This window comes from Lissotriton vulgaris, chromosome 2_1 (genome assembly GCF_964263255.1).
Source record: "Lissotriton vulgaris chromosome 2_1, aLisVul1.2, whole genome shotgun sequence".
NCBI lineage: Eukaryota > Metazoa > Chordata > Amphibia > Caudata > Salamandridae > Lissotriton > Lissotriton vulgaris.
In genome coordinates this window covers 87,312,716-87,327,234 of record NC_141687.1, presented here as the reverse complement: position 1 = coordinate 87,327,234, position 14,519 = coordinate 87,312,716, and the positions used below count along the sequence as shown (strand labels likewise).

General features: G+C 46.0%; 1 protein-coding gene across 1 annotated transcript in view; it reads right to left on the bottom strand.

The window, feature by feature from the left end:
* Positions 1–13,303, bottom strand: part of LOC147729618 (uncharacterized) — a 124,127-nt gene extending 110,824 nt beyond the window's left edge. The window contains exon 1 of the mRNA XM_086958468.1: positions 13,206–13,303. Within this exon, the coding sequence (XP_086814594.1) occupies positions 13,206–13,303 (98 nt within the window). The remainder of the gene's footprint in view (positions 1–13,205) is intronic.
* Between the last annotated feature and the right edge of the window lie 1,216 nt (positions 13,304–14,519).

Sequence of the window (14,519 nt, the reverse complement as noted above, 5' to 3'; positions counted from 1 at the left end):
CACTTACAAGCCTTGCCACGGCTTTGTTGAGAGTACAAGTTCTGCCTGCGTTTCTAGTAGCGGTACAAAAGGGGGTGGTGATTGACGGAGCATCTGAATCAATCAAACACTCACACCCAGACAAATGATCTGGATTTAATCCATCACCGTTCTTTAGCCCACTCTGCCACCCCAGTTCAGACATGGCTATATGTAAATCAGTCTGACCCTGTGCCTCATGGGAACAGTCCAGCCCGAACTGCCAAGCCATGTCTTCCCTGGACCGGAAACAAGCTTCCGAGGACCAGTTTCTGGCATTCCAGCTGTCTTCAGCCCGGCTTGCTTGAATCCAGTGGCAAAGTGAGCAAGGGACTAACGTCTGAGCATACCCTGCCACACTTATGGCGACAAAAAGTGATACAAAAGGGGGTGGTGATTGACGGAGCATCTGAATCAATCAAACACTCACACCCAGTCAAAAGATCTGGGTTTAATCCATCACCGTTGTTTAGCCCACTCTGCCACCCCAGTTAAGACGGGCTGGACTGTTCCCATGAGGCACAGGGTCAGACTGATTTGCATATAGCCATGTCTGAACTGGGGTGGCGGAGTGGGCTAAAGAACGGTGATGGATTAAACCCAGATCTTTTGACTGGGTGTGAGTGTTTGATTGATTCAGATGCTTCGTCCATCACCACCCCCTTTTGTACTGCGTTTCTAGTAGGGCTGGACAAGCAAGAAAGTAGTGAACACATGAGGCATGACTGAACCTGAAGAGGATAGCGTGTTGTCTATAACACATCTGGTTAAGAACATTCTGCATAATTTTTGGCACGAAGTAACCAGAGGAGGTGACGTGTCTTCTATTAACAATGTGGTCAAGGTGATGAACAGAGGTCTACTGGCAATGCGCAGCATCAGGTAAATGTGACCTTTCCTCTTTGGTGTGAGGCAGTTTGTGATGGAAGAAGATGGTACGGTATATTGGGGCCGAGCAGTGTAACTCACTCATGATAGAGCTGCATCAATGTCTTAGATTTGGGACCTGAAAATCAGATCCCAAAATATATATAAACTTTGACATCATAAAGGAGGGTCGTAAGCTGTTGTTTGATTGATTCAGGTTTGGAGACATTGAAGAAAGGTTACTTAAGGCCTCCTGTTTAATTTAGAAAGAGAAGTAGTACTATGCTCAACGACATTGGTTTTAGAAGTGACACTGTGTTGTAAGAGGATTTGCTGTGTCCTGAAGTCATGAGAAGTTGAAACATCGCCTGTCTGACATTAGTCCAATTGCGAAGTTAAAATATGACAAGTAGGGCCAAATGTAGGTCGCCAATTACCGGTCGGTAACGGCCGATTTCGGCCGTTACCGACCGGTAATTGTTTTTTGAGATGTAGGGGGCCCCAATTTTACCGATTTGGTAAATTTACAGAATCGGTTAAATACAGACTGTATATTTACCGAATCTGTAATTCCAGATGTAGGTGGCACAGGCCCTTAGGAATTCTTATTTTACTACTCAACCCTATTGGGTGGTAAAATACCGAATTCCTGTGTACATGCACATATGTGCATGTACACCTATGCCATGTGACACACAGACATGCCCTTAGGGCATGTATGTGTGCCACATGGCACACAAGCCTGCAATTGGGGTGCTACAGGGTGTCAGAGTGACACCCCGTTCCCCCTGCCAGGATTCGGTATTTACCGATTCTGTAAATACCGAATCGGTATTTCCGATTTATTCCTATGGGCTTCAAGGCCCATAGGAACAAATAGGAAATACCAATTCGGTATTTACCGAATCGGTAAATACCGAATCTTACAGATTCGGTAATTCTAAAATATCAATTACCTACATGTGCCCCCTTCCTATTTACCTACTCTTAAATACCGAATCGGTATGATTCGGTATTTAAGAGTCGGTAAATCGGTATTACCTACATCGGGCCTTAGTTAATTAATCAGTGGGGTTATTTGGCATTCATGGGGTTTTTAATATTCTATGTACTTCTGTTAATAAATAGGCATTGTTTTCCACTAGCTGTGAGGTTTATTAGGTCGGGTAACAATTTGGTTTGTGACTCATGCATATTTACGTTTGCGATCTACATCTTATTGGTAATGCATACATTGTTTTAGTGAGTTTCTGTGTAAGTTGACTTCTGATGTTTGAGAATTGCTGTTTATAGTAATGCTTGTGGTTTGTTGAATGCCTGGTGCTACCAGATAGGCTGAGACTTTTAAGTTATCCATCTGTATTATCTCAACCGATCACTCGCCAACCCCCACCCAAGACCCTCCCATATGGACCAGAAACCTCACTCAGATCGTCATGACTGACCTTGTAGAAAGGGTTAACTCTCTCCTCACCTCCTCCATGGATTATCCATCCACCACCTAACTCACTGCCCTTTACAGCACATCCTTGACATCCATTCTAGACCAAGTAGCCCCACTGAAACAAAAAAAACAAGAACATCCCATCTAGATCCTGGTTAAACACGAACATTAATAACAAAAGGAGACAACTTAGAGCTACAAAAAAACTATAGAGGAGCAACCCCTTAGCAAGCCTACTCAAACAACTCCAAGCAGCCCGAAGGAAGTACAAAAAACACATCAGTAGCGAGAAATCCACCTTTTTCTGCTCTACCCTGGGCAACACAAAAAATAGGCCCAACAAACTGTTTAAAACCATCAAGCAACAAACCTCCAAGCTCCTCGAATCCTCAATGCAGGCCTCTAAAGAATCATGCGAACACCAAGATTGAGCTCTCACTAGACATCTACGCCAACACCACCTGCAAAAGCTTGCCCCCAGTGACAAAAGACAGCACGTGCATGCACCCCATGAAAACATGGAAGTCCTTCGACCCCATCCCGGAAGCCGAGATCCTCAAGCTGATATCCACCTCCAAACCTGCCTCCCACGTCCTTGACCCTATAACTACCCAACTGACCGAAAAACTGAAACTCTCCATAGCCCCTTTTTGGTGCAGAATCATAAACAGCTCCCTGGAAACCGGATTCATACCGGAATGTCTCAAAATTGACCAAATCACGCCACTACTGAAAAAACCAAGCCTTGACTCCAAGGACCTGAATAACTTCAGACCCGTCTCCAATCTCCACCTCCTATCCAAAATCTTTGAAAAATGCGTCCTCTTGCAACTTACTCAGCACATGGACAACATCAGCCTTCTGGACCCCCACCAATCAGGGTTCAGAAAAGGCTATAGCATTGAGACCACGATCCTCAACATCACAGACGATATCCACAAATCCCTCAATACCGATCAATGCTGCCTACTTATTCTTCTGGACCTATCGGCAGCCTTTGACATGGTTGATCACCAACTACTCATCAAGGCTCTACAAGAAAGGGTAGGTGCTGATGAGGTGGTCCTACGCTGGTTCTCCTCCTTCTAACACAGCAGCTCACAAAGGATAAAAATCAAAAACCTCACTTCCGACCTACACCCCGTCAACAGAGGCGTCTCCCAAGGCTCAGTGCTCTCACCACAACCGTTCAACATATACATGGAACCCCTCAACATCATTCTTAAAAATGCCAACATCCCTTTCCATCTATATGCGGATGACACCCAGATCTATCTAGAAACTTCCTCCTTAGATGACATCCACAGACTAAATGACACTCTAAAAGAAAACCAACATTGGCTGTCTCTAAATCACTTAAAACTCAATCAAGACTAAACCGAGATCCTCTTCATCTCCAACAAAGAAGAGAACCCTCAAATTGCAGAATGTCTAAAGGTGATGGATACTCTCAACAGGAATCTCACTCTGGCAAACTCCGTAAAATCACTAGGAATCACCCTAGACCCAAAACTCGACGTGGCCAAACACATCAAAAACTCCGCCAAGAGTGCCTTCCTCAATCTGAAGCTACTCAACAAAATTAAACCATTCATCCCTACCAAAGATCTCAAACAAGCCACCCAATCATTGGTACTATCCACACGTGACTATGGGAATGCAACCCTCACTGGTACAACAAGCTCCCCTCAAAACAACACTCAATGCAGCAGCCAGAATGGTCACTGGAAGTAAGAAATATGATCACATTTCACCAGCACTCAGAGAACTAAAATGGCTCCCAGTCGAACTGTGTGCCAGCTTCAGAACGGCCTGCCTCAGGCACAAAGCCCTACACACACGAAAACCCGACTACCTGGCCGCCAAACTCAAGAGGGCGGTCAAGAGCTCAAATACCCTACTTCTCATCCCTTTGAAAACACGCAAACAAAAAAACGCTGCACGATCCTTCGCCGGAAAAGCGCCCAACATCTGGAACTCAATCTCAGCAGATATCAGAACTATCTCGTTCTTCACAAAATTAAAAAAACACCTAATGGTCCTTTTCCTTAACTGCTACCTCCCGAATGGATAGCCGCCGCCTCAACACAAATCCCTACTCACCGTTGCTCCCTGACATTGAATCGCGAAGACCTACCTCCTACTTGCTCTCTGACCACCTCCTGCCCCTCCCCAAGTGTTCATCCCAAGACAAAGTGCACTAATCGAGGTTATCTCAGGTCACACGTACTACCTCAATACTGCACAGCACACTTGGACTTCCCAATCCTATATGCATATCCCTGCTTTCTGATCGCCTCCTGTCCCCCCTCCGAAGGTTCATCCCAAGACATAGTGCACCAATCAAGGTTATCCCAGGACTCACGTACCACCTCAATACTGCACAGCACACTTGTACCTCTGAACCTATATGTATAACACTGCTCTATTATATGACTCTTGCGAAAAATTGTTGTGGTTCAACCCAAGACAACGTGCACTAATCAAGGCTATCTCAGGATTCACGTACTACCTCACTACTGCACAGCACACTTGGACATCCGAACCAATATGTTTCACAAGATAAAAGGCTCTATTATACGACTCTTGCGAAAAACTGCTGTAAAGCGCTCCTATACCCCTGGGTCCGGCCAGGGCTATATTAAACTCCTTAAATAAATTAAATAAATAAATCTGTAAATTCTTTTGGGAGTACCTTGTGAGAATATGTAGTTTTGACTCCATATGGAATCTAGTTAGTAGTTCGGAAAGAAGTTGTCATACCCATTTGCAAGTTGCCGTGTAGATATGTTCTGGCTGTGTGTATCTAAGTGTTGCAGATGTGGGGAAGAGTATTACCTCGTCTAGAGAAATACAAGTGTGGTATACTTGTATGTGCATGTGTTGGTGCGAACGGAGAAAAGAGCAGTACCCTGTTGTCTGGCGGAGTGCCCCATGGTATGAAAATCTGAGGAAGATCAGCACCCTGTTGCTGGAGGTTGTATTTGGGGAGCAACCTATGGTATGCAAAGTTGGTGAAGTGTAGTACCCCCTTCATAAGAATTTGCCTGGGGAAGTTCCCTGTATTGTGCTAAGTTGGAGAAGAGTATAATCCTGCTGTGAGAAGTTGCATAGGTTATGATGTGGGAGAAGAGAAGTACCATGTTGCAAAAGTTTGCAAAGGAAAGTAATACATGGAGGAAAAATGATAGCAAGTGTAATACCATGGTGTAGGTGGTATCCACTTGTTTCACCTGGATCATCATTCTGTATGAATGGAAGAATTTCCATGTGTGTTGTACAGGAGGCAGAGTATGTTTGCAGTTGTTTTGTAGTGCATTTTATCCAGTTTGCATATCATGGAGTCAGATTGTGTTTTATTGAAATAGTACTGTTTAATTTTTCTCTTAGGTGTTGTGGGCGAGGGCATCTTTACCTGTGGATGTGGTTTGGTATTAATGGTGGTATTGCTGGAGTACTCCAGTGTTTGTTAATTGTGGCAATAACTTTTTAGCATGTTTCTAGTGGAGGCTGTCATCATTGTGTTTGGAAGCCATCTTCACTTTTTCTGGTGCAGTTTCCAGAGGGTGTGGGACTTGGTGCCGTAATAAGTGCTTTCTTCATCCTGGCACTTGGTCAGGTTGGTCTGGCCAACAAATGTGACTGGGTGTTGAGTGTGTTGGAAGGCAGGGCTACACTTGTGTGCAGTAGTGTGTGGTGCAGTGTGTTCTCCTTTAGGGATGTGTGCTATTTGTGGAAGATGGAAAAGGTGTGAGAATGTGTTTTGCTGTGTTGTTGTAAGCTAGTTGTCTGGTGATGTTGTGAATGAGCATAGTTGTGTTGGAGTATGGTCAAGGGACATTTCTTTTACGAAGTTTTATATAGCGCAAACTTGACCTGAATCAGGTATCAGAGTGCTGTACATAGCACCTGTTGTGTTACATGAAGACACATTCATTTTTGTTAGGCACTGGGAGATTAAGTGATTTGCCCAGAATAACAGGATGTTCAGCGTCATTGCCTAGACTCTAACCCAGCTCCCCAGATTTGAGGTCGACTTCCATAGCTGTTAGGCCAACTCCTCTCTCCAATTTTGAGTTGAGGTGATGCATGGTTAAATTTTTCACTTTTGTTTTGTGCCTTCATTTTGTTGACTTGATGGGAAAACCTTTGTGAAACAAAGCCGGAGGGTTATGTTCCCTGTCTGTTGCATGACTGGGCGTCCATGACTACATGGCCTGCATGAATAAATGCTATATGGTCTCATTGTGAGTGTGAAGACATGGGGTGGTAGGGCCTCCTATCAGAGGAAGTCACAGAACTAGCACACCGGGGACCACTGCCTGATAGAAGCCACAATCTAGTTGTTGTCTTGTGTATTTGACATGAAGGGTGAGGAGCTTCACGTCTTGACCCATCACAGAGTTTCTGTGAGTTCTATTTGTTTTCTGTTTGTGCATTTGTGGGTATTGGAATATTTAACAGACTTTTCTTAGGTGAATGTATGAGTAACATATGTTGGAGATTGAGTTATTGTAAATGATTACCCCTGTTATTTATATGCAGTAATGGCTATTCTTGGTTTTATTCTTTGTAAGAAATGGATGTGTGTTGTATCTTGTGTGTCCCCCTTCCCTGTTTGTCTGAGATGGTGTCTGGAATTCTGTAGGTAAACAATACAATAAATAAAATGTTGCTGTGTGGTGTGAAGTGGCAGCTAGGAGATAGGGACAGTTAAAGGAAAGTGGAGACCTGACAGGATGCACCTCCTAGCGCTGTAACCTTAGAGTCTAAACATAAAATAAAGAGCTTGCTTCCTAACTGAATGGCTCTAGATTCCTGAATGAAGGTCCTGCCCTCCAACTACAACACAGTGATATAAATATTCTTCTACATAGCAGTTCCAAAAGATCAGCCCTGATCTCAACACTCTGCCAGACCTGTTTAGTCCCCAGCGGTGATAGGTCCAGCCCCGACCACAAGAGCACACCGACCTCAGCTTGCATCCACCTCTAAGTGTTTGTTTGAGGGGGTCTTATCATAGCCCTGCCTCCCCGTGCATAACCTTCCACAGTGCCCTATTTGATGGAGCATCAAGACCAGGTCAGCACACCTGTGTAGTCCATGCAGATGCCCAAGGTTGGCGGGCCACATCCGAGGGACCAGCATAATGGCAAACTTCTCGCTCTGTATTTTTCCTCTGAATGGGCCAGGACCGACTCAGCATCTACTTTCAGACATTCCGCAATTACCACTGCTGATGGGCTCATGTGCCGCCAGGCACCGTGACAGGAAGGGAACTCATCCCAACCAGAAAGATTGTGCTGCAGAAGTGGCAGAGAAGCTAGCAAATGGCAGTAAATGATGAAGGCTAATTAACGTTTACATTTTCACCATATGGCAGATCCAATGGCAGGCCAGTACTGCAGTAATGACAAATTAAGAAAAAGACCCAAGTAGCTAAATAAGTGTACGACCATCATGAAGTCTAGTCAACTCCATCACCATAGATGGAATATAATTAATTGGTGTCACTGGTTCCTTATGCCCGTGAGGTCTATGGTTACTTACATGAGGGTGGGTCTCTAGTTGTTAGGATAATGATGCCTCCGGCTTCATATAGAGGATGCCTTCTTACTTATTAAGGGGCCTCTATTTTTTGAACTTTTTTGCACCTCTAGTGTGTAAAATCAGGGGAGGCATGGATCTCAGAGTAACAAACTGTCTCTACTTATACTAGATGCTTTTTAGCAGGTGTATCAAACCTTTTCTGTCGAAAGAGCTACTTCTAATCAGTTAAAATCGTTGTGAACTACTGAAGGCTAAGCAACTCTCACTTTGTTAGCAGACACCCCATGCCCGCTCCATTTACTTCAAACCTTGGGTACCACCGCACCCAACAGTTGCCACGCCGCCGCTGGGGCAAGGTCACCAAGGACCAACTGACAACCACCCTCGCCCTGAGACCACCACCCGCCGACCCCATCGACCCCAACACCGCCGCGACCAACCACAAACAGTGGATGAACGACTGCGCCAACACCCTCGCCCATCTCAAGATCTCCACAACTAAACACACCAACAAGAAAGCCACCTGGTTCACCAAAGACCTCCGGACATCCAAGCGCACCTGCCGGAAGCTGGAGAAGAAATGGCTCCATGACCGAACACCAGACAGCCACACAGCCCACAAGAACGCCAACCGCAGACACCACCAACTCATTAGGACCACCAAGAGGACCGCCTTCAAGAACCGCCTAGACAACAACGCACACAATACTAAAGAGTTCTTCAGCATTGTGAAAGAACTCTCCAACCCCAGCTCCAACATCAACGACATTCCACCATCACAGGACCTGTGCGACTCCCTGGCCACCTTCTTTCATCGCAAGATCACCGACATCCACGACAGCTTCAACTCCGACACCCCCGCACCCACCACCGAAACCACCATGCCGCGACTCCACCCGCACCAGCCACCTGACGGCCTGGTCCACCATTAGCGACAAAGACACCATCAAAACCATGAACTCCATCCACTCCGGATCCCCATCCGAACCCTGCCCTCACCACGTTTTCAACAAAGCCAGCACAACCATCGCACCCCACCTCTGGAAAGCAATCACCATCTCGTTCGAGACAGCAACCTTCCCGGAAAGCAGGAAGCACGCCGAGATCAACGCCCTACTGAAAAAACCCAAGGTGGACCCCAAGGACCTCAAGAACTTCCGGCCCATCTCCCTGCTCCCGTTCCTGGCAAAAGTGACAGAGAAGATTGTCAATAAACAGCTAACCCGCAACCTCGAAGACAACATCCTAGACCCTTCCCAACCCGGTTTTCTCAGCAGCCACAGCACCGAGACCGCCCTCATCGCCGCCACCGACGACATCAGGATCCTGATGGACAAGGGAGAAACAGCCGCCCTCATCCTCCTGGACCTATCAGCAGCCTTTGACACGGTCTGCCACCGCACCATATCAGCACGCCTTCATGACGCTGGAATCCAAGACAAGGCCCTGGCCTGGACCACATCCTTCCTCTCCGGCAGAACCCAGAGCGTCCGCCTCCCACCCCACCGCTCAAAAACCACCAAGATCATCTGCTGCGTCCCTCAGGGATCCTCCCTCAACCCGACCCTGTTCAATATCTACATGGCACCGCTCGCCCACGGCGCACGACAACATAGCCTCAACATCATCTCCTACGCCGACGACACCCAGCTGATCATCTCCCTCACCGAAGACCCCCACACCGTCAAAGCCAATCTCCACAGAGGAATGAAGGCCGTCGCAGACTGGATGAAGGACAGCAGACTGAAGCTGAATTCAGACAAGACGGGGGTCCTCATCCTCGGACCCACCCCATCAGCCTGGGAAGACTCCCGGTGGCCCACATTGCTAGGCACTGCCCCGGAACCCACGGACCACGCACGCAACCTGGGGGTCATCCTCGACTCCGCCCTCTCCATGACCAAGCAAGTCAACACCGTCTCCGCATCCTGCTTCAACACCCTCCGAATGCTCCGCAGGATCTTCAAATGGATCCCCCCCCCCCGACACGAGAAAAACCGTCATCCAAGCCCTCGTCACCAGCAGAATTGACTACGGGAACGCCCTCTACTCAGGAGCAACAACCAAGCTCCTGAGACGATTACAATGAATCCAGAACGCCTCGGCACGACTGATCCTCGACTTACCCCGACGCAGCCACATCACACCCCATCTGAGAGGCCTACACTGGCCCCCCGTCAACAAGAGGGTCACCTTCAAACTCCACATCCACGCACACAAAGCGTGACACAACACCGGACCTACATACCTCAACGACCGACTCAGCTTCCACACGCTGATTGCAGTAGTCGAAGAGGCGAGAAAGATCATAGATTCAGTGGGATCAGTGACAGTGATCCTCCTGGATCTGGGTGCAGCCTTTGACACTGTGAACCATGGCACACTGGTCCACCGGCTCAGAGACCTGGGCATTTCTGGATTGGCCCTCTCTTGGCTGACATCCTTTCTACACTGCCGCTCATTTCAGGTGGCCGAGGGCAATTTCATCTCCAATATCACCCCGGTACACTGCGGCGTCCCGCAGGGCTCATCCTTGAGCCCTATGCTTTTTAATGTGTACATGTCTCCCCTTGAAAAAATCGTCACTTCATATGGCATTAAAATCTTGACCTATGCCGAAGATACCCAGCTCGTTGTATCCCTAAGTCAGCAGGACCACCCTTCCATCGAGACATTGTGGCCCTCATGCATGGGTCAGCCCCGACCCCGAAGTCTGATATTAAAAGCCTGGGGATCTGGTTGTTCCAAGGCCCTACGCTTAACACCCAAGCTAGGAAAACCACTGGAACTTGTTACGACCTTCTTTGTACTTCCCGCAAAATTCTACCTCTGCTCCCCACTCAGTCCAGAAAGGTTCTAATCCAGGGACTCATATTGTCCAGATTGGACTATGGGAATGCCCTATACCTAGGTGTTCCAAAGAAAAGGACGGCTAAACTTCAGGTTGTACAAAACACCGCTGCCCGGCTCCTTACTGGCGCCAACAACCGAAGCTCAGCAAAACTGGCTCTCAGGTCACTTCATTGGCTACCCATTTTGGAAAGAGTTAATTTTAAGGCCCTTTGCACGACTCACAAAATCATTCATGGCAAGGCCCCCCCTATTCTAAAAGATCTTATCGTCCCCTATAAAACCAACAGAACCCTGCGGTCTACCCATCTTCATCTGACTTTCACACCCAGGGTCAAGAGTGCACGATCAGAGGCCGCCTTATTTCGTATAATGCCTCTAAACTGTGGAATTCTCTTCCACTGGACATCCGTGCTCAGCCTAATCTTCTTTCTTTTCGTAAACTCCCCTAATCCCCCTCTCTTGGCCTCCCAGGCTCTATCACTAGCGCAGGGACGCTCATGGGCAGCCATGCGCTCTAGAAATCAACAAACATAAACATAAACACACCCCCACCCGCAGCCTCCGCTCTGCCAGCCTCGTCCTCGCCTCATTTCCTCATATCCGGAAAACCACCGGCAGCAGATCCATCTCCTACCTCGCCGCCAACACCTGGAACACTCTCCCTACCAGCCTACGACAGACCCAGGACCTGCTGGTCTTCAGAAGACTTCTCAAGACCTGGCTCTTCGATCAGTAGCAACCCCCCCCCCCCACCCCCCAGCGCGTTGAGACCCTCACGGGAATATAGCACTCTTTAGAAATGCAGTGATTGATTGATTGATTGATTGATGTCCATACAGCCAGAATCTATGGTCTGAGCAAAATACTTTGACTAGAGCCACTAAGGCAGTAGTAGTAGTAGTAGTAATTTAGTGTTCAGTTAATTAAAACTCAAATTAAAAAATAGAACATTTCATTAAAACCACATAAAATCCATCCATCTTTTTGAGGTATGCACCATGTGCAGATACACTAAAATGTACAGTTCGTTAACAGGGCGTTCAATAGTAATGCAACATGAGGGGACGAACGTACCCAGGTCTCGGTCCTAGTATGATTTGTTAGGAGCAGATAAAAATGGCAACTTAAAGTGCCGTTGCATCAAGATGCATATGGGTGACAGAGAAGCTGTGCCATTTGTACTTGTTCCATAGGACATACTTTCCTCCATATGTGTCACTATTACATATATAATACAAACATACAACCATTTTCTTTCAATGAGAGAAATTTAAAGTGCAGAGAATTTTTGGCAAACATTTTCATAATATGGAACATTTTTCTGCACTTTCATTTCTCCCTCTTAAAATAATGGCTGTATTTTTCAATTAAAAATAAAACACTGTGTCTACCAGCCTCTATGATGCCTACTGTGTGCAAAGGAGACACTTTGAAATACTAAGTGTCATATTTACAAACAGCTGGCATCTCCTAATGGCCTGTAGACACTGTGCTATGTTTATAACCGAAGAATACAGACATTTGTTCAAATGAGAGGAATTTAAAGTGATGAAACTTGCGTCATAAAACATTGAGGCGTGATTGGTTTAATTGAAAGAGTAGAAAAACATTAAGACTTAATGTTTCATAGGAATATTTTTCCTCGCTTTAAATTTCTTCCTTATAAAAATGACTGTATTTTTCAATTATAAATATGGCACAGTGTCTACTGGTTACTGGGAGCAAGAGGCTTGCTGTTTGTAAATGCGTCATTTTAAAATGGGAACAAATTTAAATGTAGAGCTAACTTAATCATTAAGTATATTTTCATTTTATTTTTCTCACATTAAAAACATTCAGAAACATCTGTTTGTCCTGACACTCCAATATTGAGTTGACAAAGAATTTTAATACAGTCTTCAAATACCTCAGTGCTTGAGTTGTTCACCTCTGTGCCCCAGGCCTGCATCATAAATCTGACTGAGCACTGCTCATTATCAGGGCCTGTGATCTGCAGCCTGATGATGAAAATGTAAAATAAAGACAACCTTCCCTTAAATTTAAAAAGAAACTGTGACCCTGTGATTATTTCAAAAAGGAACTCAAAGCTGTGAGCTACTCTGAAGGTGTCTAGAGCTACTGGTTGGTTGGAGGCACCTGCTCTATAGTTTTCACAGAGTTCCTGTTTATTACAACAGAGTGAACCTGCAAGAAGTGCACTGGCTCCTTATTTTGAAATACCTCTGGTTTGTCATACCAGAACGCGTAGGTTATATTACGGAGCATCCATTTTCTAACTTTAGTAGACACATAGCCATTCAATAGACAATTGTTTGATGGAGAATGCCGAGTGATTCCATGCGCTTCAAACCAAGTTGGCTTTGTGTAAAACAAAGTACCTCTTATTTGGCTCATTACGAGGCATGGTTACATTTGTTCAGGGTATCCGTGCAGCCAGCAGCACACAGAACCTAAAACATGGTGAAATACTCACTGTTTCACTCCACTGAACAGACGGTCCCCGCTGCTCCAGTTCGGCCAGTAGCTCTCCCTTCTCCTGCTCCTCCACCTCAACGGAAGGCAGTTACCCATGGCCTTTTTGGGTGTCTCCTAGCCTAATACTTGAGGTACTCTGAAGGATGAAGAAAAAATACACTGGGCCGGAGCTGAGACCATGAGGTTTCTTCACTGGGAGTTGTGGACCATCTCAGAGCATGGAACGTTTGTGATGTCACAGAGGGGCCACTGACATGTCTCTCTGCAGTTGGCCAAGCAAGAGTTGCAATGAGCTCAAGGTAAACCTTCCACCCTATTATAGAAATAGGGTGACTGGAAGATATTTGTGTTGCAGAAACCTCCGGCAGAAGACTCACCGTGTTCTAGTTTCACCAGAGCTGTTTAAGAAATAGCTAGAGCTCTGACCTAGCTCTTAGAACGTGCTGTCAGTGTGCACCACGCTGAGAGTTGTAGAACTGTAGAATCCTGCCAGATTTACAGAATAAAAGCACTTTAGTTCCTTATTAGAACTCATCTTCAAAATTGATTTTTAGGGCTTCAAACGAGTGGGTCACAAATGAACACAATCTGTCTCCCATCCAAGGAGGTTTCAGAGAAGTACTCTTAACAATTAAAGAGAGCTTTACATTTCTGCACATAATCCACAAATATAGCACAGCCAAAGAAATCCCCCTTTTTGAGGCATTTTTAGATTACTCTTTGACTTTAGACTTGGTAAGGATCGTCAGCACACGGGAAGTAGTAATGTAGGATCTTTAATCAAGAGCAAGCAGGTACATGTCTTCACAACGATAGCCCCACATCACCTGACCAGTATCCCCTAGTTCTGGAATCCTGCGATGCAGTATGCTTCCAGTTACCATGACACTGGAAGCATCATAGCAAGGAAGCCACATCTTCTCTTTTCACAATGAACCAAAGGACACAATGAAACTGTTATACATTGAGTGTAATATAGTGTCAAGAGAGAGAATGAGGAGTTGAACACACCAAAGGCAACACTGTAATAACACAATTAAAATAAAAGTGACACGATATAACATCACAACCTCAACCCTACCCCATCTTATATATATAATTTAATAGTACATGATGTAACCCATATATTTAACAGACGCAATTACGATTGTCTCTTTTAACATTTGTAAATATTTTAACAGATGCACTTTTAAATCGGAAACAGACCTCTTTGCCTGACCTGACGAGATTCCTTCGTCACAGGGGTCCCGACCTTGCTCTCTCTCCCCCGGCACAGCGGAGCACAGCGCTCTCGCCGGCCGGGAGAACGCGG